Here is a 23,647-nt window from a genome sequence, read left to right as displayed (position 1 = left end):
ATGTCATCCACTTAAGAACCGTGTTTCTAGACAAAGGAAAGATCCAAGGTCGAGAAGACGGCAGGAGGGGTTCAGGGCCCCAAGGCCCACTCAATATCCTTTGAGCCCTTTGTTGGACTTCGAGCTGATCCGTCAATCAAAATTAACTTTGTTCAAGCAATTATACTGAGGCTTTTGGAGGCTGCCTACCTATTCTGTACCCGTTCTTTAGTCGCGTGTTCTTGCTTGGGTTTGTTCGGAGAGGGCGCACAGGCTTGTCTATTGAACCGCAAAGATGATGAAGAGAGGGGTCTGAAAGGAAGAGAGTTGGGGCGGTAGTTTCAAGGCAAAGCGGTTTGGTGGCCGAGAAGAACGGCGACGAGGAGTTGCTGCTTTTGCTGCTGCTGCCAACCCCGGTCTGTGTCACGAGGGCCCATCCCCTGTCTGTTCGTTCTTCCCCTCGACAGCAAAGGCTGCAGCCAATTCCCAAATTCCAAATCCCTTTGCTCGGGGATTTATTCTCTTCGACCTTCGGTTGTTTCACTCTGGACTGACTTTTGTACGACACCGGGATTGACCACCCCTTATCTTGATATCTTTCACCCCGCGATGTTCACAATATGGGGATGCCCTCAGCGACGACCACGCAAGTGAAAGGAAGCCTGACGATCGTGGACAACCACCACCTCTCTGATCGGAAACCGGAAAAAAAAGAAAAGAAGGAATATGAAAGAGAGAGAGAGAGAGAGAAATAAACATGAAATCGATCACAATGAGAATAGTCAAACCAAAGGTGGTGGGAGTGGGCCTCTTTTCAACGTGCAGGCGTGGGGAAAAAAGGTCGGGCTCGAAAGTCAACCTTTTAGCTTCTGCTGCTGCTTCTGCTGCTGCTGCATTCCTGGGACCTAGCCCGAGAGATGCATCACATTGCCTGGAATTTGACACGCAGGTCGCAGAGCTTGCGTCCCGCCCATACATTCATACTGTTGTGCTGGAAGGTTGATTCGATCTCGGGGAACGGGGCGCTCACCCCTCAGCAGAGCCGGGCCGCCAGAGATCGGATCACTAGGCTGATGCGGCGTTGAGAAAGTAAGCATGCATGAGTCGTTTCTGAAAAAGAGGGATCGTCGAGAGCAATTCTTCCCTCTCAATTGCCTAAGCGAGATTCAGCAATGAAGAGCTAACCTTACTTTAATAGTGTTGACCATCTGGTTGGACTACGCAGCTCCTCCATGCATAATCTGAGGGTCCCTGGTTCACGCTGTGTAAAAGCGCGGCTGAGAATTACGCTTCCTTGTTTCCTCCGTACAGCGCCTGTTCCCCCTTGGATTTTCCATCTGATTTTTGGCCCTTTTTTTTTTCTCTTTCCCAACTTTCCGTTTGCCCTTCCCCTTGTACCCTTTCTATTTTCGGGAGTTCCTGGGGGAACCTCTCACCATTCCCCTCAGATGCGTTGCATTGCGTACGGATCCTGGATCTTATTAGGTGGTAGTGGCAGCTGCATCTAGCCGCATCAACTGCGAAGCTACTGGATCCAGGAGCCCGCAATCGCGATTCTCGCCATTCGCCAAGTGTCAAGCACAACTGGACGATCGAATTTGCCAAAGAGACTGTATTTCTTCGTTCAGCGCAGCGACGCGCCCAACTATCATCGCTAAGAGATTGGCATCACCTCAGAGAGAAGTCCGGGGTTCATCAAGAAAATTATCACGTAAAAAGGATCAGCAGAAAGCATGCGTCCGATGATTGGCAATCCCTATGCAAGGGTGGCATAGACCAATGCCTAAGTTTGTAAGGATATGGATGGGCAGACGTCCAGGATAGCGGAGCTTTGGACATGGTACCTGCAAGTCAGGAACGAAATCCATCCCCGACAGGAAAAAAAGATACCAGCGGAAGAAGGTTGATAAGGATTTTGAACGATTGATGCGACTTATTTTGTCCGCCGCACGGCTCAATCAAGCCATCCGGTGGACGACGGAGGTAAGCAGAAATGGGAGGGGAAAGAAGAGAGGGGTGAGAAAAGAAAAAGAAAAGAAAAGAAAAAAACAAGTACGGAGTATAATGGGGCAGCAAAATGGGGAGTAAAACCAAGGAAGACCAGCTCTAGTCCATTCATCACTTTGTGGATGGGTACGGAGCACACACTTACACTCACACAAACACACACTGGGCCTGATCGACGCCATAGACAGAGAGACCTGTCAGCAAGTCTCCGGATGCGATGCTACCATGGGGCCTTTGAGTCAAGGAAATTTCCTACACCACAAGTGTACCGATAATGCCACGTTTTGATGGCATGGTGTACGAGGTTACCGAGTCATGACAACAAAACAATGAAGCTTTGGGATGGACATTGTCCTTGCTTGATGGATGCTGAATGGGCGAATAGACACAGACGCACACAGACACACAGATACACACACACACCGAACAGGCAGTGGAAAGCCCACTGTGGGTTCTTAGTTTGAAGGAATAAAATCCCTACCGCCATGACCCATTAAGGGAGGTGAAAATTACCACAAAAAGACAGCAGCGAAAGGGATCAGGAGAGTAAAAAAATTACTGATAAAAAATCAGGGTGGGTAAAGAATCGCAAAACGATTCGAAAAGAGAGTTAAGAGAAAAAAAAGAAAACGAAAAAAAGAGAGCCAAAATCACCAACACTAGGGAACTAATTTTTTTTCGCACTTTTTCCCCCCTCCTTTTCTTGTCTCTCGACAATCGAACAGTTGACCCTCTCTCCCCTTTCGACCATTTACATATCCGGTGGGGACACCGACCAAATGCACGATGAAGTGTTCGGCGGACCCAAGCGGTTGCCTTTCTGTCCAGACTCCAGCTAGCACGGGGAGCGAAACCTTTCCTGGTTATTGTTGACAGCGGTCCGCCGAACATCCCCAGTCTGAACCAGACTTTCATCAACGCTTAGACTACGCTACAGTTATGCTTATTCGGGATCTGGGGGCGGTTCCGAATTTCAAGAAGATCTGACCCAGGGTATGTTCCTTGGAGGCTAGAACTTCCTGGGTTCGCTCGTCGCCGGTTCTTCAGGAGCTCCAGGGGGCAGCCGAGGCCCGCCCGTCCCTGTTTTTGATTGATGAATTAAGTACTACTCCGTACTGGAACAAGAATTCTTGATCGTGGTTCGACCGGGGTTCAGACCACAGAATAGTCCTTCGTCCATTGCATCGTCCGCACCGAAAGGTGCACAAAAGAAATTCTAATCCTTCGCTAATCGCGAGTAATAATTATCGACGCCTCAGCTGGTCCGACTAAGGAGAGCCCGGACAGGGATTCGGGCCTATCGAAGACCCCGAAAAGACCCCGGGAAGCCTTTATCGAAGCGATCAGAAAGCATCAGAAGGAAAGGCCGGGTGATTTGTAAAAAGAAGGCTAGATGATAGCACGAAGTACGGCGACGGGAAGGAGGGGATGGTCCGGAGAGAAAAATTCCTGACTAACTGACAGATCATCTTCAGAATCCGAGAGGTCAGACAGGCTAAGACGTCTCTCATCCGCTAATTGATTCGATGACAGGCTCGCCATTATTATCGATTGATTGACTTATCGTTGCTCCAGGATCAGATATGGTGACTTCATTGCCCTTCTTTCGGCCGGAGCGATGAGTCGATATCCTTCTGCTTCCTCCTGAAAGGGATGAAAATAGCCCCAGAGCAGTCCATATCACCATTCACCGCCAACCCAGCCCAAATCGAACGTCATCACGCATCGCAGACACAAACCCTCCACACAATAGCTATTGTCATGAATGGGGCATGTGAAATTCCAAATTTTCCATCAGACATGCAGTCAAGATCGCAGGATGCAAAACAGCACCTCCACCGCACCACACGGGGGAGGGGGCTTGTACCTAGCAGACACTATCACCACCATGGATGCAGCCCAGACGTACTGTACATGCCAGCCGCATCGCCACATCAGCACAGGACTAAGTACGATGTGCAGGAAGTCCGGAGCTGCTCGGCACATGAGCCACACCTCGGTTCATTCTGGCTGGGGACTGATAAAAGTCCTATCCGTCGAGTTGCTTCGTGGTCCCACTCAGCAACGCGATGACCTGTAACCTCCTACCAATTGATCAGGAGAGAAACGAACGGGCTCGACTCTACAGTCACGGTTTTAGATTTTCTCCAACTGCAACTCGTCTTAATGAAACCGTCCATTGCGCCCCTCGCAGCGCTGTGAGTACTGTGTACTCCGGCCTGGTAAGTAGATCAATAAACCACTATTCCCAAACGGGATTTCCTCTTCGGAAAAAGATTCCAAAGTCCGATCTCAAAGCCACATTCCTTCTTGCTGTTGGTATATCGCCACCGCCCGAGAGGGGCGTTTGTAGAGAGTCAATCTCGCCAAGTTTCAAGCCTTCAGCCACCGGGAAGAGGAATTTTTTCTTTTATTCAGACGGAGACGAGTATTCCGTATACTGGGCACTTTTACAGGATGATAGATACTCCGTAGTAGAAGGGCAGTTCTAAATACTAGGTAGCTACCTAGGCAAGGGCTATACATACCCCTCCTGAGCCAAAAAAGAAAGAAAACAACAAAGAAACGCATGCAGGGAAGGTACTCCCCTCACCAGGAAAAAAAAAATAATTAAATAAAATAGTATAATAGTTATAACAATAAAAAAATACACACGAAAAAGTCAAGAAACGATACTCCCTATCTAGAAAAGTAAATGCAAAGTAAACTTTCCACTGCACCGACTCCTCCTAAGATACTGTAAGTACCTCTGGATGAATTCCTGGAAACCGACTCTCACGCAACCTTTCAGTACCCACTCTTTTTCTCCTCCTCCCTCATCCTCTCCAATTCCAACCTGCAAGTTTGTCTGCAAGAACCACCTGGCCAAACTCTAAGTTGCCTTGCAACTTTCTCCTACCTTTCTCTTTTTTTTTATTTTATTCAATTTATACTACATAATAAGATATTTTCTTTTTCTTGCCTTTTTTTTTTTGTATACTTACCCTCTCGGTCTATCTCCGAATAAGAATAAAAATAAAAAAAAAAATAAAAACGGTTTCTCATTCTCATTGGAGGAATTAGTCTTGCTTGATTTGGTACGTACTTCTACTTTTCTATTACCACCTCACTACTTCTACTTATCTGTGTACACCTTCTGTACTTTTCCCTCTTCTACCCTATCTAAGTATAGCATGGAGTACTACCATCCAACCGCTTGCAATATCCTACTTCAAAATGTAAAGTAGTATTTGGTACGGTAAGTGCATTTGCTTACGGCATACGGCAAGGTAGTAAGGTAGCTAGGAATATCCACCTACCGAAAGCGGAACAGGCACCTCATTCGGGCAAATCGCTGTTTCAGCCACATTCCGGGGCAAACAACACTACGTACTAATTCCGATGGCGGTGTGTGTGTGTGTGTGGCGCTGCAAGCAAATTATTTGCTTACTTACTTAGTTATGTAGTATCTATTTAGTAAGAATGTGGCTAATTAGTTAGTTAGAGATTGAGTTTTCTGAAGGAATCGGAGGGATCGGGATCGGATCTCGCATTCTTTTTCCAATTCTTGGGTTGGGTATGTATGTTGGGAGGGAAAGTATATTCGTTTGGGTTGTATGTTTTATTTTTCTTATCTATTGATTCTTGTGGTAGTAGTGGTGGTAAATTGGATGTTTATGTTGTGGTTAATGGAAAGTACTGTTATTCGTTTTGGATGGATTTGTCATGTCTACTTGAGAGCTTAGTGTTTTGTAAATTGCAGGTAAATAGGTAGATAGGTAGGTAGCGACAATCATGATTTGGTCTGAGATCGAATCTCATCCTCGGTGGGAGAAAAGCTACGTTACAAAAGTAGGGCTGAATGAGAAACGCACAAAATGAAGCAATAGGCAAGGACGTCCAAGTTTAATGAAATCAAACTCTCACATGAAATGGAGCAGTAATGGGCGAATGGTAATGTAGAAACGGAGGGGGGAAAATGGAAGGTCTCACAGGATCCGAAACAAACAGCCCTGGGAAACCGATGGTGTGGTAGGCAATGTACTGAAGTGTGCATCGAAGGAAGAGACGAACCCAAAAACTCCGGATGACCCCGTCACTCCTTGCTTGGTACAATGTGCAGAGAGAACAAATAGACGTGTAGAGGCAGAAAGAGACAAAGCCAAGTAGGTGAAGTCATGAAGTGTATCCCCGTAAGCAAAGCCAAAGCCAGACTTGAGTCAAGAAACAAAAACACCCCACGCCCAACAATAGTAACTCGCAAAGAACGCCCCGGGAAATGCCTCGTGAATAGTAAAATCTTTTGGAAATGCGCTCGAAACCTCCAGACCCTAGACAATGTCACAGGTTCAGGTCTCCATCACAGCGTCTCCGTCCGCGTCGGTACCGTTGCGCTCGGCTTTGTCTGCAACGCCGTTCTCGTGCGCCGATAGAGCGGTGTCCTCGGCAGGCACCATAAGCTCAAGCTTCTCCACGTAGGACTTGCGGCTAACCGACTTGGTGAGTTTGGGCTTCCCCTCCACACCCTTGCCTTTGGAAGGGGTTACAGGCTCGACATTAGGCGTCTCGGCCGCTTCATTCTCCGGATCCGTAGTGCCATTGGACGTGGGCAGCTCGTCCTCACCGACAGCTGGGTTGGTACTCAATTCGGGTTCAGTGGATACATGGGTCTGAGACGTCGTATCTGGCCCATCTGCCGGTGTATTCTCCATATCATCATACGGCTCGTTCTCAATGCCATCCGGCTCTGCGCTCGTAGAATCCACCGCAGGGGAGTCAATCAGTTTCGCGCTACGGCCGCGCCGAACACTAGCTGGATTTGCGGAAGGAGTCACGGACGTCAAAACGGATGCTCGTCTGGGGGTATTGCGGCCACTGGTTCGAACGGCAACTGGTGTCCCGCCCATCTTGGTGGTCTTGCTGCCGAACGGTCGGCCAGGACGCTTCTTATGGGATGGTGCCTGCACTGGAGGATAGATCTCAAATCTCCAGGCAGGGACGTCTCCAGCGGGATTGGACTCGGCCGGTGTGCTCGAGGTCGCCGACGCAGTATTCGGATGGCGGAAGCCGTTCACATTAGAAAGCATATCAGTAGAAGGAGGTCCAGCTGGCTCGGTCGGAAGCTGTTCGGAGTCGACGTCGCCAGTCCCATTCATGGTCGGAGGACCAGAGCCATCCTCCTTAGACTCGCCCACATCTGTTGGAGACTGACGCTCTTCTTCGTTTCCAGACTCCTTCACATCCTCGCTTTCTTCATCCTCCAGGCCCTCCCGGGGTGCCACGGCGTGTAACCGGGCGCGATCGAATTGGGATTGGTTGCTCCGACCCATGATGTAAGGTGTCCAAACGAGCGCGTCAGGGTTAAGCTGGACATATCCTTTGCTTTCCCAGCTGGCGATGCACTCCTCGAAATATCGGTAGTCAAGCCGCAAGGCGTAGGTCTTTGTCACCGGGTCTCTGACAAGCGCCCGCAAAGCTTCCAGACCGGAGACGATGTCATCTGCGGTCATACCGGTCCGCTCAGATAGTTCAGTAATACTAAGCGGCGTCCTTTGACTCCGCAACTGGTAAGATAGAATGAGACGCCAGTAATTCCTATAAGATACCAGGCCCATATCAGATAGTGGCTTCTCCGGGGAGCCCGTCTTGCCTTCAATGCGCGTGAGCAAGTAAGAAAAGTCGATAAGGAGGTTCCCATAACCTTTCCGTTGGTGAATAGGGAGTGTGAGGATGCAAGAGACATTATTAGCCGAGCTAGGCCGCTTCTCTTTGCTGAAGTAGCCAACAAAATGGCAGCCCAAATCATCGAACTCCGTCATGACATAGAACAGAAACGGCTCAACATCATAGTAGAGTGTTTTTGAACCAAGGAACAACTTGGCGAGCAGGCACAGGTTCTGACAGTAAACGGGGTTCTTCCGTCCGTCAACTTCGAAGATCGATATGGACCCTTCACGGTAAATCTCATCGCCCGGAGGGTGTTTCGCCGGGCATTTGAGCTTGTGGCGCCACGCGACGTAGTCTGAGTTCATGTATTTCAAGCAGAATTCGCAAATGTATAATATGCGATTGCGACTGTACTCCTCCGGGTATGGTGCCGCGTACCAAGTCTCAATCTCGTAGCCGCCAAAGTTGATGTATTTGATTCTAGAAGGGGGACCGGACACCTTTTGCGACGCATGCTGTACAGTCTCCCCTGTGCTCTCAGCTTCTAGAGCTCGTCTTTGCCACTCTTCCTCCGCTTTTTGGCGGGCCTTTTCGAACCTTTCGCGGTCGAGGTGAGTTGGCAATGTCTTGGAGGTATCCGCATCCGTCTCGGTCAGGATGCCCCCGTACGGTTTGCCCTTCAGCTCATCGGTCTCACGGTCGCTGAATGAATAAAAAGGGGTGTAATATGAGGCGGGTGTGATCGGTGCAAAATGAGCCTGAGGCTCGTGAGCGACGGGTGGTGGCTTTGGGGTCCTTCTGCTTCTCATCTGTGACCTGCTGCGAGAATTGAGAATCTTAGACAGCTTAGACTCGTTGAGGCGAAATCCCATCACAAGACGCTCAAACTGCTTCAACACCACGCGACAGTGCTCTTGCTCGTTCCTACGCGTACGTCGCGAACGAGTCCGTACCGGGGACATGCCATCAGCTGTCTCAGCCATCTGTTCGCGAGAGTCCGCACGATCGTAGCGCAACGGCGTCTGGCGTTGGCGTTTGCGAAGCACCGGCGCATGTTCCTCAATCTCGGCAGAAAGAGACATAGTCTTCCTCTTTCGCAGCGACCGAGAGCTATTCAATAGTTCTTCGTTGACAGTGACTGTGTTGAAGATTGAATGGAAATCGGAGCCGTCTTCACCCGTATGAGCCGGCAGGAGCTCCTTGCGCATGTTTTTCTGTCTGTTTTTCCGTTGCGGCGCCGCGCCATCTTCCGCACTAGGCTTCAACTTCTCGCGGACGCACGTCGGGCACCTCCAGGGGTTCGCATCTAGACGAGTCAGCACAAAGACACTCTCGGACACTCTAGAGGCAATTTATTTCAAAAAGCAACGTACCTTCTGCATCCCCTAGTGCGTTTTGCTCGCGGGCACACTGCCGATGCGCTGCCGGGTTGCCGAGTCAGTAATGATCGCCCAATATCCGGGGAAATTATAGTTTGGATGGGGCCGCAACCCAACGTACAATGATCGCCGCAAACTGCGCATGTCAAATATTCCTCAAACTCCTCGCTCGGATCATTATCTTCATCCTGCCCACAAAATCTGTCCAACCAGTTAGCCGAGTTTCCATGGGTATATTGTCGAACAAAGGCATGGACCAGGTCCCCACTCACATGCAGTTTCCGCGGACCGTGGTCTCCGCCTCCGCATCCTCATGGTCATTGCTTTCGCCCTCCCACTCTTCATCCGACTCCTGACTGCTCGATGAAGAATGGTGCGCCTCCTGGTCGCTGTCACTCTGATTTTCGAACGCCGGATCTGCCTCCGCATCAGCGGCCTCCGACGCCGCATCGTCGTCGTCGGCAGACTGGCCATTCTGAGGCACTTTGACTGCGCCAACCGGCTCGGTATCGTTCTGATCTCCGACCAGACTCATCTCGTTATCCGGCTCCCCTTCTGCGTCCTGATCCTCCCCAAGGTCTCCAGTCGCAGTATCGTCCGCAGCCTCTCCGGTGAAAGCGCGGTGCGCGGCATCCTGAAGCTGCTGATCCATCTGATACAGGTCCGTTTCCTCCTCCCCTTCCGCATCCTGGTCACTGTCCACCATATCGGCCGGGGTCTTCGACCCGGGGTCGTCGTTGGCCAGCGGTACAATAGCCGGCATAGTGTATGTCACGGTGGTCGCCAGGGCTGTCACAATAGTCGCCAGATAATGATTCGGGGATTTGAGATACAAGGCAAGCCCAGGTGTTGAGGCTATTCAGGCTCCCCGCGAAAGTAGACGATCATCTGGTGCCGCGCGTGAAACGGGCATCGGGAAGCATAGAACGAATTGCCAGGGGCGCCACAGCTCTGAAGACCACACACTGTAAACGGAGATCCGCACAAGATAGAAAGCTTCGATCCCCTACAGCAAGCGCATGCTTTCCAAGCAAGGTCAGTGAGGAGTAGGTAGCAACAGCGGGAAGCGGACAATGGCAAGCAACACGTGTAGCGACAGGACGGAAAACGTACCGTGCCCACAAACAGAGCAGACACTCCGGATCAAGCAGAAGTAGACGCGTGTAACAGCCAGGGAAACGCCGTCTCAAGTCCACTTGCGCAATCAACGCAATCGTCGGCGGCCTCTTTGCCCCTTCTCCTGCCCGTGAGGTTGACGGCCGTGCTGACTCAGCCGTCCCGCCTAAACCGCTTTGGGCCAACCTCCAGACCTCGTCGACGAACGGCGGATTCCCGCGGCCACACCAGCTTCACCTTTCCCCTCGCTGCTACTCCAATTGAGCCTTGTGCATTGCTCTTTTCCGGTCTTCTCGACTTCTACTGTCATCATGGGTGTTCCATTTGAGGCTCTTCTTCCCTTTGGTATCATCATCGGAGTACGTCCAGCGACCGTTTCCTCCCCTCAATTGTTTTCGACTTGGCGGGTACTGACCAATGCGTGACACAGTCGTTCACTGTCGGCGGTGCCGGCTTGTGGGCGGTCCGGAAATGGGACAACGAGGGCAAGATGCCGCGGTGGAACAAGGACAAGTGGGATAGAGTAAGTGAACCTGCCAGCTACCCGATGCGACCGGGATCAGACGTACTAACTCTTTTACAGCAAAGTATGTGATAACCTCGATTTTGACGTCGTGCAACTTCCTATTGGCGATCCCCCTATTTCCAATCTTGAACCAGAATCAGCGAACTAACCACCGATTCCCCCCGCCTACCAGTGATGGAGAGAGACCTGAGAATCACGGGCACGAAACGAGGCCAATCGAGCAACCACGAAGCTCCCAAGGGATTCGAGCTCAGCAACCCCTGGAAGGTACGCACCAGCACCATCAGCAGCAGTGAGCGAAGCAAGATACTAAGCTGTGGCAGATCGAGAAACGGATTTTCTAGACAGCATGGGTTGTCACACGTCATGTCATTATTCCCGCATGTTCCTTATTTATTCGGCCGCATTACTTTCGAGAGAAATATCCACGCAATGAAAGATTGTTTGTATCATATTATAAAAAAAAACATTATCTGGCCGGCTGGGTACACCGCCAGGTAGAATTCATATAAGCCTTTGTTTCGCACATCTATATCTATTTGATCTCAGATACAAAACCGCGGATAGCCTCGACTTCATAATCGCGGAGGTGCATATCAAACCACTTCTCCAGGGCTTTGACGCGATCTGCGTCCCTTTCCAGCGTCTCTACAACCTCCGTCTTTCCAAACTGTCTCTTCTTCACCTCCCGCCCAACGAGAAAATACATCCCCTGCACTTCAGTTTCCGCCTCATCCATGATGAACCTCGTACAAACCAGCGACTGCGTGAACCAGCTCGTGGGCCGCTGACTCGTCGCATAATTCATGATCTCGAAATCCTGCGGCAGGAACTCCGTCCCCAGGAACGAGTACATGGGAATCCACCTGCTGTCAGGCGTATACCTAATCTGGTAGATCCAGACCTTTTGCGTCTGGTCCGCATACTCAGGCAGGGGCTCATGAACGAGACGCATCTCCGTCGGAGCCATGCAGACCGAAACGACATCCTCTTTCAGTGGCAGGGGGCGGGTAGGCCCATTACCCCCGAATCCAACGTCAACCTGCATAACCATTAGCTTGTAGTCAATAAGATAACTACTTAGATACTAAGATGAGCATACCGCATACTTCTCCCCCTCAATCAACACAATCAGCACCATATGCGACCTATACCATTCATTAGAATATATATATCTATACCACCATCCCCATAGAAATTATCACTCCTAATATAGATAGGGTAGGGGAAAAAAAAACATACATCCCCGTATACAACCTCTCCAACCCCTCCTTCGCCTGCCCCGTCGCAGCCAAACACACCCTCCCACCCGTCGCATAAACCGCATACCCTAGAGACTTCAACACCCCATACAGCAGGGTATTATTCTCCATGCAGTAGCCATCCAGCCTACGCGTGATTAACTTCTCATAAACACACGCAGGTCGGATATCAATGGTCCGGTGGTTGGAGTAATGCAGGGCTGAATTTCCCCAGGGAATGGATGCTAAATGCCGCCGTTGGATCTCGTATAGAGTACCCAGGGGATCGGCTTTCACGGCTTGTTGTGCTTGTTGTAATCTGCTGCTGCTGGTGGCGGATTCATTGGAGCCGTAGTGGATCCGCTCGAGGTAGAGGGTGAGTTGGTCGGGGGTGTAGGAGTAGGTATTTGATGCCATTTTGGATGTTTGTTACTGAAGTTTATGTATGAATGATGATGTCTTTGAAAGTGTGATAGTAAATATGAACGTGGCCACGTTTAGATTAGTTGTCATGAAATTCTACGGAGATCCGCCGGCGTTTTACGGATGAGGAGGGGGGTAAGTTTTCAGTAGGTAGACTACCCCAACAGGAACTTAACTACCAATACTAAGCAAGTTACTTATTGATAACTATCTCATTGGATGGGAACTGACTCGATTGGGTCCGAGGGTTCAATCGGGCCCCCCCACATTTACTTATCCATGTTCGGGAATGGCGGTGACATTTGTCAGGGACGATCCGGGAGGGAGATAGATTGTATCTATACTGTTAGTATTTATTAGTAGTGAATAGCTATTGTCGGATGAAAGGGGAATAGGGTTATAGAGAAGCGGAGTTTGGCAGACGGGATGCATGTAGATCCGATCGGTCGAATGGATAGAAACTACTATTATCTATCTTGTGTGACTATTACACTACTTAGAAGTGAAGCTTTCTCACACATGATGTCAATGCAATTGATCCTCGGTTATGCATGAAGGATTCTTTGCAGCTTATCTGATCGATTTCAACTATCTATCCTTATACCCCCTCCATATATCAATCTACTACCTCATACTCCGCATAAGTAGCAACTCAGTATCTATCTACCCACTTCAATTCAATTTACTCCAATAATCATGTCAACCCTCGAAGAAAAGATCTCCCTCTTATACAACTACTCCGCCTGTGATGTACATCCATCTCTCCCATCCCCTCACCATCACCCATCAATCCATTTAATAAATAATAACATTAGGTCTCCGACGCCCTCCTCAAACTCCAACCCGTCCCTCCCAACACCCCACCCCGAGCAGGCTACATCGCAGACCTAAGTACATCACCATCCCATCCTCCCTACCCATCACCTACCAACTAACATCAAAACAGCCCCCTACTACCCACCCACACAAAATCCATCCTCCACCACACCCCCCAAACTAATCGCCCCAGCCAGCACCCTCCAATTCATCCCCAAATCCACCCCTACCCCCGCAACTTCCAAGGCAATCCCCCCCTCAACGCATTGGTCCGACCTGACCACGCCCTCCACCATCCTCGTAATCTCCCAACCGGCGAACCAGCACTGCGCCGTCGTCGGGGGCATCATGGCCCTGCGGATGAAAGTCCGGGGCGTGCTTGGCGTGGTGGTGGACGGGAGAGTGCGCGATCGCGCGGAGCTCAAGGCCTCCGGGCTGGGGATCTGGGCGAGGGGAGGGTCGACGGTGGGGAGTGGGGCGGAGGCGAAGGCGGGGGAGATGGGTGGGGAGGTGTGTGTTTCGGGGGTTGTTGTTAAAGAGGTAAGAAACCTTTTGTGTCACTGGGGTGGTGTTTGTTTGGCTAATGGTGGGATGGTGGATGGGTGCACAGGGAGACATCATCTTCTGCGACTACGAGGAAGGAGGAGTGGTGGCTATACCTCGGGAGATGCTGGATCGGGTCCTCGAGGTGATGCCGAAGTTGGTGGGTATGGATGACAAGGTTAAGGAGGCGGTGGAAGGGGGGATGAGTGTTTTTGAGGCGTTTGGGAGGTTTAGGGGGAAGATTTAGGTCAATCCCTCTCTACTCTACTGTATAGATAGTTAGTGGGGTGGGATTTGGTTGGTAGGGTCAATTTGTATACAGTAGTATGGTATATAAGGGTCGTGTGAAGACCAGCTTGAAGTATAACGAGAATTAGATACAAATCGCTAGGAGAGACAAAACAGAATCATCAATCTAAGTTGAGTTACACACACAGCCTTTTTGATTTACTCCGCAACCCAAACGGCCGCCATACCCATACCTGTGCCCACGCACATGCTGCTGACGCCGATCTTCTTGTTCGTCCGCTTCAGCTCCGTCAGCAGCGTGCTGATCTGGCGCGAGCCCGTGCAGCCGAGCGGGTGTCCGAAGGCAATTGCACCACCCTTGGGGTTGATCTTCTCCTGTGGCAGACCCAGCTCGTTGATGCACCAGACGCACTGCGAGGCGAACGCCTCGTTGATCTCGTAAATGTCCACGTCGTCCTTGGTGATGCCGGCCTTCTCTAAGGCCACGGGGATGGCCTTCCACGGGCCGATACCCATGAGCAGGGGCTTAACACCGACGACGCTAGCAGCGACGTACTTGCCGATGATCTTCTGTCCCAGGCGCTCGGCCGTGGAGCGCTTCATCAGCAGCACGGCGGCAGCACCGTCGGAGATCTGGGAGGCGTTTCCGGCGTGGATGGATCCGTCCTTGGCGAATGCGGGTCGGATCTTGCCCAGCGACTCGGGGGTGATGCCGTCACGGATGCCGTCGTCGGCCTTGACGGTGATGGTCTTCTCCTCGCCGGACTTGGGGTCCGTCCACTTAACTTCCAGAGGGATGATCTCCTCGTTGAAGAGGCCGGCTTTCTGGGCCTTGACGGCCTTCTGGTACGAGGAGGCAGCGAAGGAGTCCTGGGCTGCACGGGTGACGTTGCGGTCCTTAGCCATCTGCTCGGACAGAACACCCATGGGAACCTTGCAGTTGGCCGACTCGGGGTGGGCCTCGAGAAGCTCGGAGAACTCGGTCACGGCACCGGGGCTGATGCTCGTTAGCTTACATATTCACAAAGAGGTGAGGGGGGCGGAGCTTACCCGTATTGAGACGACATGCTCTCGACACCAGCACCAATACCAACATCGATCATGCCCGATTTCACGGCATTGGCAATATCCACGATCGCCTGAAGACCGCTAGAGCACTGACGGTTCAAACTCTTGACGGCAGTAGACTCGGGGAAGCCCGCCACCAGGGCGGCAGCACGGAATTCCGTCGCACCACCACCAGGGGCAAGGACGGAGCCGACAGCAATGTCGTTGACCTGGCTGGGGTCGATTCCGCTGCGGTCGATGACTCCCTTGAAGACACCAGCCAGCAAGTCAGCGGCAGCGGTGTCCTTGAAACCACCTTTTCCACCCTTTGTAAGAGCCGTACGCAGAGCGCAGGTCACGACGATATCATCGGGGTGCTTCTCCGTGATGGCGGAGACTCCCTTCTTGCCACCAGGGCCGAAGTGGGAAGCCACCTGAGACAGACGTTGCTGGGCTAGTAACGCAGGACAGTTAGTTTAGAACGCTTTTTGAGACGAACAGAGGCTACTGTAGACTTACCAGAAGACATGATGACGTCAACGGGAGACTCGAATATAAAGAAATGAGATGCGCTAGTGGTATCTCCAAAGGAAGAGGAAAAAGGTTTTGAAGAGACTGAAGATACGAAGAACTGAACCCCTGGTCTTATAAGAATCTGGGGCAACGTGGAGAAAGCCAGTCACTTGCAATCAAACCGGCTGGGCTGCTCAGCTCTGCTTCAATGAACCGAGGCTTATGCGCATCATTGTTGTTCCGCGGAGGCGGGTCACGGGATGTCGGTCCACGAGGCAGCGGTTTCATGTGAAAAAGCAATACACTAGAATGGTTGATGGGGAGTTAGTTGCATGTGCTGCTTTTTAGGGGGAATATGCGTATGGGTACGTCATGCGATCAGCAGGACCAAAGATGAAGGCAGGTATTATGGTCTGGTGGTGGTGTCCTGCAGTGATTAGTGATCTTGATGCATACTGGTGTCACATGCCTATGTAATTGCTTTGTTTTAAGATATATATATCTACGTAGTATTACCATGAACCCGTCCTTGCGTTCTCAACAATCACCTCCATCACACTGTTATATGCAATGTAACAAACCCATAACAGACAATATCGATCTAAATACCAACCTAGAAAATCCCTTTACTACGTACTATCTAATATGTAGTAAGTAGTAAGCCATTTAAACAATGAAAGACCACTCCCCCACGAACCAATCACCACCAAGCGGAACCCAACCTACGCCATCAGGCTAGTCTCTCCGCGGGCGGAATCCCACCCGCCCGGCGACAACTTTTCCTCCGCAATTCAAGATCGATCATCCCATTGACCGACCCTCTATAGTATCATCCATCAACCTCAATTCACCCCAGCCTCACACCAATGACTTCCCCTATCCTCTTCCCGCGGCGCCTCGCCGCACTCACACTATCAAAGCCCCTATTCCCGAAACCACAAGCAGCAGCAGCAGCAGCTACCCGCACCCTCCCATACCTTCACCACACCCAAATACAACAGGTACACCTCCAACCAACCAACTTTCCATAACATAGCATAACACAAACTAACCATCAAACCAAATCCTCAAATATAGACCCGCCCCCTATCCCAAACCCCCCATACCCTCTCCTCCCCCTTTCGCCTCAGTACCAACAACAACCCGAACACATACGACCCCGAAGAAGGCGAATACTACAGTCCCTACAAACCGAAACGTCAATGGCCACCGGACATGTCGAAGCTCTCTCCGAAGCACCAGTTCCGGCTAGAACGGAAGTATCGTCGTCGGGCGGCGCTGAAATATGCCCGGCCGAAGTGGGTTAAGGCGACGAAGATTACGCAGTGGGTGGTTATTGGGTGTACGTCCATCTATTCCCCGTCTGTATTGATTTGGCTTGGCGATGGCGGCAAACAATACGTGTAACGTGAAATTTGCAAGGTTGGGGGAAGGCTAACGTTAATGATGATGGAATTTAGTTGTTCTGGTGTATGCGTTGCTGTTTATGGAGTGGGATGAGCGTGGGAGTCCGTTTGATGAGGTGAGTAATCTATCTATCTGTGTGTTGAATATGGTTGAGCGGGTCGTTAACTGTGGCTAGATTCGACGGACCTTCTTTGCGGGTGTCAAGGGTGCTTTTTCGACGCCGCCGCCGCCTCGTCCTGTGAAGAGGTCGGAGGATGAGTCGGGTACGCAATAATCAGGTCAAGCCAGGTGCTGGAGGTTGACAACGGCATATCATTAGACTAGACCACTCCGTTCAATCTACACTGCATAGTATCCTATCCTGTACAACTATCATATGATTGGAATATAATGACAGCGAAGCTTAAGCCGCTCATGTTGACAACAGTAGAACTAAGCATAATCCACATCGGTCATGTCGTGCCTGCTATAACGCATCTGTCCAAGAAAAAGAATGATCGGCCTGACATGCAATCAAAGAACGTCAATATCGTCAGGTCTGTGGCCCTATGCCGTCATGAGTCGTTTCGCCGTGGCCGTCAAGTGACGGTGAGATGCACCCAAAACACCGCAGAAATGCCAACGCCGTCCAATCCCGATTCTCCAAAGTCACAATGATGAATAACAAACAAATCAGGTAACAACAACAAGAAGTCAAAAACAGTAAAAGCCGTCATAATGCCGTGTCAACGTCGCCAACCAAGTAGAGACGCGACCGGTCTGCGCAGCCATAGACTCACGTCTAAAGCCAATTCCCAAGGCCACTGTTGCCTTGGGCCCCGCCACGGCTAGCAGGGACATCCAGCGCAAGTTCCAGCTTGGGAGGCTGTTCGTCCAAGACACCCTTTCTGGGGCTTCCAGCTGCTGCCTTGATAGGGGACTTGCTCGGCGATCCAGGCTCCGGCCGAGGAGGGCCCTCGCGGACAGAAGTGTATGGCCACCCGTCATCTACAGCTGCAGCAACCCATGTCTTCAGGCAATCGTGCACGGAGGAATAAAACTTCTCCTTGCATGTTCGTAAACTGCCGCCCATGACCTTCTCGAATCCCGAAGCTCGGAACTCATCTCGGAGCTGGTTACGTTCTTCACTCGTTGGCAACGACGCCACCAGGCCATTCATGAGGTCCAGGTGCGCAGCCAGGTAGTTGGTCGCATCCCATTCCACGCCACCAACATAAGGAGCGGCGGGAACTGGAGGCCTAGGGGCAGGGAAATGACGCTTCCGGTAGCTCATGCACGACTTGTCGTCTTTCAAAATCGGGATCACGTTGAGATGATGCAGGAAGATCCAGAAAACTTCCTTAGTCACATTGGTAACCTCCTTGCACCAGACTCGGTAGGGGCGTGACTGATATATGTTCGCGATAAAGCTCAGAGGCTGACTCTCCTCCGGGGGAGACGGGTCGCGCAGGTAGGATAAGATGCGTGAAGCCCGACTGGCTGCCATCTCGTCGGACGATACAGCAGAGAGCTGAGTAAACAGGAGATTGATGATGATCCCACGGGTTGTGTACTCGCTTGGGCCCTTCTTCTCTTCGTCAAACAGCATTCGCAGCAATGCGGGGAACAGTTCGCCCTCGATGTTGGTGAGATGTTGCAGAGCGATGGACGTCGTGCAAAGAGCTTTCAAGCATAACAAGGTTTCGTGAAGCAAGGTATCTTCATGCTCTTCCCTATTCAAGTTATGAGCCCCCGGTTTACCAATAAATCAGCGAATACGTTAAACTCACCTCCATTCAACCTTCATGATCCGGTAGAGCAGTTGCACCACCTCATCCATCCCACCGTCCGCAATGAACGTATCAACCCAGCTGACAGTTTCATTCCGGAGGAGGATGCGAAGCTTGTGCATCTTCCCAACCTCAACCATTTCTGGCTTCTGAATTTCTCTCAGATAATGCACAAAGTCCGACGGATCAGCTGCAGTATCACAAGCTGTGGCAGAAAGTGAGGTAGTGGAAGCTGACGGGGTACCGAGCCTGGAGAATCCTGTGGGCTGCGAATAGTCGGCCGACTTTGGACGCCTATAGAAACTTCCGCTATCCGGGCGCTTCTTGGGCGAAGAGCTGCCTTTGGAGAATGAGAAGCCGCGACTGCGGGATCGCGAGCGAGATCCTTTGCTGTCTTGGCCATGGCGGTCCTCCTTTGGCTCCTTCTTGCGCCCGCGACGACCGGTACTATCTGTACCACTAGCACCAGCGCTATGCGGCGTAGCATTTTCAGCTCGATCCTTCATGATGAAATCTGCCTTTATGTTGGTATCCAAAGACCTCATCTTGTCTCGCATATTATGAGGGATATTTCTAGCATCCTGTCTCATTATTAGTCTAGGCTCTTGATACCAAAAACAAGGCTAGTTCAGGATGTACTAACCAGTAGCTTTTCAAACTCGCTCTCAAGCTCCTTGCCGGTCAAGCGTTTCTGCAGTTCAGCCTCCTGCTCTTTTGCATTGAATGCTGAGATTGCCGCCTGGACGCGAGAGAGTCGTTTCGGGCTTGCCTCCGGTTTGCATTCCACTGGGGGATGGTATTCCGGGCGTGAGAGTGCTCTGGGCCTCCCATGTTTCTTGGGCGAGGCGGGTTCTGGTTGGTTACCTGAAGCCAGCTGGTTCGCCGTCATGCCATCTATAGGATCCATTAGTTCTTTCACCTTGCGATTGCCCGCGAGGTAGTCCGATTTTGGGCGTGGCTTGGGATCCCCGCGTGCTCTGAGAGAGGGTCCATCGTAGTCATAGAAGTTTCGCTGAAGAGTGGGACCATACTCCCTAGGGGTGTAGAGGGAAACCTCTTCCTGTAAAGTCCTACGCTTGTGCTGGGAACTGGAAACCTCAGGCTGGTTGTAGTACGGCGGTGTTGGGTAGTGGCCCCACATTGGAGAGGGCATGCTATCGACAGGGTCCGATGGGCTGCGGTTTTCTTTGTCCCGGGCGCTTTTCGAGTTTTCTCCTTTTCTTCCGCGTTGAGATCGTTTTAGGATAGCCGTGAGACTGTTGGCCGACTTTGCTTTCTTCGGCTTCAAATTCGCTGCTTCGTCATCTGGCGTCTCATCCGACTTGTCCTTGCGTTCCATATAGCTCTTGAGAGATTTCAGTGAGACGGCGCTTTTTGTCTTTTTGTGTAGAGTGTGTTTCCCTTGCTTTCCAGGTGATCTCTGGGTTGAACTAACGTCTGCTGAATCCCGGTTCGGGGCTATTTCTGCCAGTGGCTGTTCCGCAGGGTGGTAAGGTCCATCGACTGGGGGCGCATATGGGCTGCCACTAGGCTGGCCTGTTTCAACGACCCTCGGTGCGAGGACATCATCTGCAGATGAAGTCCGTTTGTGGGCCTTGGATGACCAGATAGCTCGCAGGACGGATGGTTTGGTAGGTCCACGGGAGGAATCGTCAAAGATGCTCGGGGGTTGTATGCTGGGAGCCATGTCTTATCGCCTTTGGCCCGAAACTGATTAGGAAGCCACAGGCTGTGTTAGCAGATGAGAACAGCCATCACAGGATGAAGGTTATGGAACGGGTAGGCGCAGGCGACTCACGGTGAAAGGGTGCTCCCGCGTAAAGATAGATCGAACACCAGCGAAGGATACGAACGCAGCGGAAAATTCTATGCAAAGCAGGATAACAAGGACATGCAAGAGTAAAATACCGACGACATGGATGAATGTCAAATAGGAGAAGGAAATGAGGTCAGACAAAAAAAAAGGGTAACAAGGTAACTAAGGAAGAGAAGAGAAGACACCGGTGCGAAGGAACAGGAGACACAGCAGCAACAGCAAACACCAGAGAGTCAACCTCAGGTGGGTAGACCGGGAATTTGAAGCCCTTCAAAGGTCTAAGACGGGCAGGAGCCGTAAGCATTCCCCCACTGCATAGCCTAGTCTGCCAACGCCGTTGCCAAACGGCTGGAGATGGGAGCACCGCAGTGAAGCGGAGGGTGTAAACACTGTGCGGGCAGGGAGGTTGCTGGGGGCAACCGCGCCTCCGGTCGCGCCGGACAGTGCATCACCCCGTCATGATCGTCTATCTATCAATCGGGCAGTTAATTGATCGGGCAATCATAACACTTCCATCATCCTCCGTGTCCAGCCCGTCCAGAAAGCATATCCGATCGCCCGTCATAGTGAGCTGGGGCCCGTCGCGATGGAAATTGGGGTCGATGTCATAGTGGAGGAATAGCCGGCATGGAACCGGCTATTGAATGGACCATCACAATCTGCTTGGGTCGGAGTGGGTGAGAGATCATATATAATGTCATTGGATAACCAGGAATTGGACAGAGTAATATATTTGTTTAACTATAATGCTGTCATCATTGTGATCAGTAATAGCTGGTGTGGGTTTCTGTTCCTCTTCTTTTCCTCATAGTCGTATCCACTGTTGGATGTCAACACGATGGGCTCTTGACTGATCTGTTGGCGTGCCAAATCGGGACTAGTCCGGCGCATGATATCAGTTACTTCCAGTCTAGACTACTACCACTATGCTCTCTCTCTATATAATTACGCTCTGCTCTCACCAGTATTTGCTTGATTAACAACTTATTGCTCTCTTTGCTTTTGCATCTCCATGCTAATCATTATGGAAGCCTCTGCTGCTCTGGCCGATATCAAACGATGTGAACAACAGGCAAGGGGTGAACATTGCCCCTATATCTTACTCGATTTAGGAAATAGAGGACGACCTCCTCACTGCTCTAGGTAGCCATTTAGTGGTCTGTCACAGATCCTTGGGAGTCAAAACCGTCCCTCAAGTCCAAAAAGAGCAACATGAGAAAAGGGATATCGCTTGGAAGATCTGAAACAATTTGTGCGACTTGCGATAGCTGAAAAGCAACCTCTTGGAGTGAACCAACAATTCCCATCTCACAATGAATCAGACTCGAATCAAGTGATTAGTCCCATACGGGAAAATGACCAGGATATATAAGAAGACATCTGAAGTCTGTGAGACGTGTAGGACACACATTGTTACTGACCATTTGCTTGATGCTACACAATGTCTACAGGACTCTCGATCCGAGTCGTCTGATAGCCGTTTAAAGTTCCAAGCACTGACAGACGGTCTTGTGCTATTTTAAGATACTAATTGCTCATGTAAACTTACAGCAGGGATTAATATCTAGAGATCCTTGAAGGATGCTCTGGGTATTGCTGGGAGACCTGTGTGGGCAGTCAGCTCTGAGATAACAATACCTAGAGGATCAAAGCCGAACGCAGATTGGATATCTGACTTCATTGGCCACAAGGGCTACATCGGTTGACTAGTACAATCGACACAAACATCCAGCATGGACCGTCTTCGCTTTAGAATTACCAATACAACAGTCGGTTATAGAAGCATATTCCACTCGATGTAGGTTGTGGATGCAGAACTCAGGTGGGTTCCTCAATGCCAACTATGCTGTTGATCTGGGGACTAGCATGCATCTTGCGTAGCTTTCAAAGTACCTAATACATCGAAGAATCACTTTAAAAAAAAAGCCATGACTGTCCATCTAGCCATCTTGCATAGAGTAATAGTTGCCGTGTGATGGACATCAATTGGGGGAGCTCTAGCAATAAATAGCCTTTGAGAGGATCACCACTGGAGTTTTGTCTTCGAAAGTGCGTCTTTTTCTGATTGCCATTACGCGTTCTCTGACCCGCAATGGGTATACCAAGAAATTGTTCGGAGACCAGTCAACATGCTGACCGAGGTATTTTGTCGCCAATCTTGTGAATTCGGTAGCATAGGGCTGGGGAAGAAACCCCTGAAGCCATTCTGGCATAGGATCTAGACACTTGGCTCAAGGGTTGGCGACTCCATCAAAACCTGTTGCGCGATTAAAGTGGTTTGGAAGGGTGCTTTCCACGATATTACCTCGAAGCCACAACGGTCCGGATCCATTCGCAAAGAATGGTCCGATATCGAAACAAAGATCTTGGTCCCATTGATTGCCGACGCGGCAGCAGCCGCACGGAAGCACCAGAATCTCGCGGTCCCAGATCTCGGCCCTATGTGTAATTTCTACAGTACAACCTGCCCATTATCAAGGAAATCTTGCCGTTGATGTACTACGAAGACGCCAATTTGGCGCTTAGATCCCGTGGAAGTGGTCGAATCAGAGGGAAGACAAAGGCCAAGCAGATCGATCAGCTGCAGCCAGGGGAGGACAAGGCGTATCACGGGACTCCAGGAATCTATGACTTGGCTGCCAAACCACCTCTCTACCATCTATCAATGTGTCTATCTTCTGGGCCCATTAAAACCTTTTTTTCTTCCGGTGCCCATGGGGTATCCATGCAGACTTCCGTTTTTCGCTGAAATTCAATGTGTCACCGAATCCACGAGAAACACAATGTTGCCTAGAATTGATGTTTTTAGTCGGTCTGGGCGGCCCAGTTGGCCACACTTCACCGCGAACAGCCTCAGAACCGCATGCCGTCATGCTACCAAAATTCTGAATCTCCCCCTCCTCTTCCCTCTCCTGCTTCCGACTGGAGTGAATGTCACTGATTTTATCTTCTGGACCCATCTTCCATCGTAACAACTGCATTTGAACACTTAGCAGTCGATCTATCTATTTCTTCCGACCCTCTTCCCTGTTCCGCAGTGGACGTGTCTACAGCGACTACCGCAATCGGGCAGTTTCGGGCAGGCTTCCCCGCAGGGTCCTTGAATCCTAGACTGACGTCCCGAACGTGGCGTTGCCTAAATACTCCGACCTCGTGGTTATCGGAATAGC

The 23,647-nt window shown here is 50.8% G+C and overlaps 8 protein-coding genes across 8 annotated transcripts; 4 read left to right on the top strand and 4 right to left on the bottom strand.

Annotated features, from left to right (window-relative positions):
- Positions 1-3,751: 3,751 nt before the first annotated feature.
- AKAW2_51547A (uncharacterized protein) lies at positions 3,752-4,066 on the top strand (the record flags this gene model as incomplete). Its single annotated transcript, XM_041691488.1, has 1 exon — positions 3,752-4,066. One exon carries the CDS (start codon positions 3,752-3,754, stop codon positions 4,064-4,066), a length of 315 nt encoding a protein of 104 aa, XP_041544968.1.
- Positions 4,067-6,314: 2,248 nt separating this feature from the next.
- Positions 6,315-9,774, bottom strand: AKAW2_51546S (putative histone acetyltransferase; the record flags this gene model as incomplete). Its single annotated transcript, XM_041691487.1, has 4 exons — positions 6,315-8,938; positions 9,006-9,053; positions 9,133-9,212; positions 9,284-9,774. 4 exons carry the CDS (start codon positions 9,772-9,774, stop codon positions 6,315-6,317), a joined length of 3,243 nt encoding a protein of 1,080 aa, XP_041544967.1.
- A 664-nt stretch (positions 9,775-10,438) lies between these two features.
- On the top strand, positions 10,439-10,997 carry AKAW2_51545A (NADH dehydrogenase [ubiquinone] 1 alpha subcomplex subunit 1; the record flags this gene model as incomplete). Its single annotated transcript, XM_041691486.1, has 5 exons — positions 10,439-10,486; positions 10,558-10,650; positions 10,711-10,714; positions 10,826-10,920; positions 10,977-10,997. The coding sequence occupies 5 exons, from the start codon at positions 10,439-10,441 to the stop codon at positions 10,995-10,997; spliced, it is 261 nt and encodes an 86-aa protein (XP_041544966.1).
- Positions 10,998-11,188: 191 nt separating this feature from the next.
- Positions 11,189-12,311, bottom strand: NAT1_2 (arylamine N-acetyltransferase family protein; the record flags this gene model as incomplete). The annotated part of the gene is made up of 3 exons (XM_041691485.1): positions 11,189-11,695; positions 11,756-11,801; positions 11,896-12,311. 3 exons carry the CDS (start codon positions 12,309-12,311, stop codon positions 11,189-11,191), a joined length of 969 nt encoding a protein of 322 aa, XP_041544965.1.
- A 702-nt stretch (positions 12,312-13,013) lies between these two features.
- AKAW2_51543A (RraA family protein) lies at positions 13,014-13,923 on the top strand (the record flags this gene model as incomplete). Its single annotated transcript, XM_041691484.1, has 4 exons — positions 13,014-13,067; positions 13,133-13,208; positions 13,264-13,673; positions 13,744-13,923. 4 exons carry the CDS (start codon positions 13,014-13,016, stop codon positions 13,921-13,923), a joined length of 720 nt encoding a protein of 239 aa, XP_041544964.1.
- Positions 13,924-14,123: 200 nt separating this feature from the next.
- POT1 (3-ketoacyl-coA thiolase peroxisomal A precursor) lies at positions 14,124-15,501 on the bottom strand (the record flags this gene model as incomplete). Its single annotated transcript, XM_041691483.1, has 3 exons — positions 14,124-14,922; positions 14,976-15,426; positions 15,492-15,501. 3 exons carry the CDS (start codon positions 15,499-15,501, stop codon positions 14,124-14,126), a joined length of 1,260 nt encoding a protein of 419 aa, XP_041544963.1.
- Positions 15,502-16,351: 850 nt separating this feature from the next.
- AKAW2_51541A (uncharacterized protein) lies at positions 16,352-17,166 on the top strand (the record flags this gene model as incomplete). Its single annotated transcript, XM_041691482.1, has 4 exons — positions 16,352-16,486; positions 16,563-16,827; positions 16,946-17,007; positions 17,068-17,166. The coding sequence occupies 4 exons, from the start codon at positions 16,352-16,354 to the stop codon at positions 17,164-17,166; spliced, it is 561 nt and encodes a 186-aa protein (XP_041544962.1).
- A 507-nt stretch (positions 17,167-17,673) lies between these two features.
- AKAW2_51540S (uncharacterized protein) lies at positions 17,674-20,348 on the bottom strand (the record flags this gene model as incomplete). The annotated part of the gene is made up of 3 exons (XM_041691481.1): positions 17,674-18,604; positions 18,662-19,242; positions 19,305-20,348. 3 exons carry the CDS (start codon positions 20,346-20,348, stop codon positions 17,674-17,676), a joined length of 2,556 nt encoding a protein of 851 aa, XP_041544961.1.
- Between the last annotated feature and the right edge of the window lie 3,299 nt (positions 20,349-23,647).

The sequence above is a fragment of the Aspergillus luchuensis genome, chromosome 5 (genome assembly GCF_016861625.1).
Source record: "Aspergillus luchuensis IFO 4308 DNA, chromosome 5, nearly complete sequence".
NCBI classification, from domain to species: Eukaryota; Fungi; Ascomycota; class Eurotiomycetes; order Eurotiales; family Aspergillaceae; genus Aspergillus; species Aspergillus luchuensis.
This window is presented reverse-complemented; position numbering and strand designations above follow the sequence as displayed.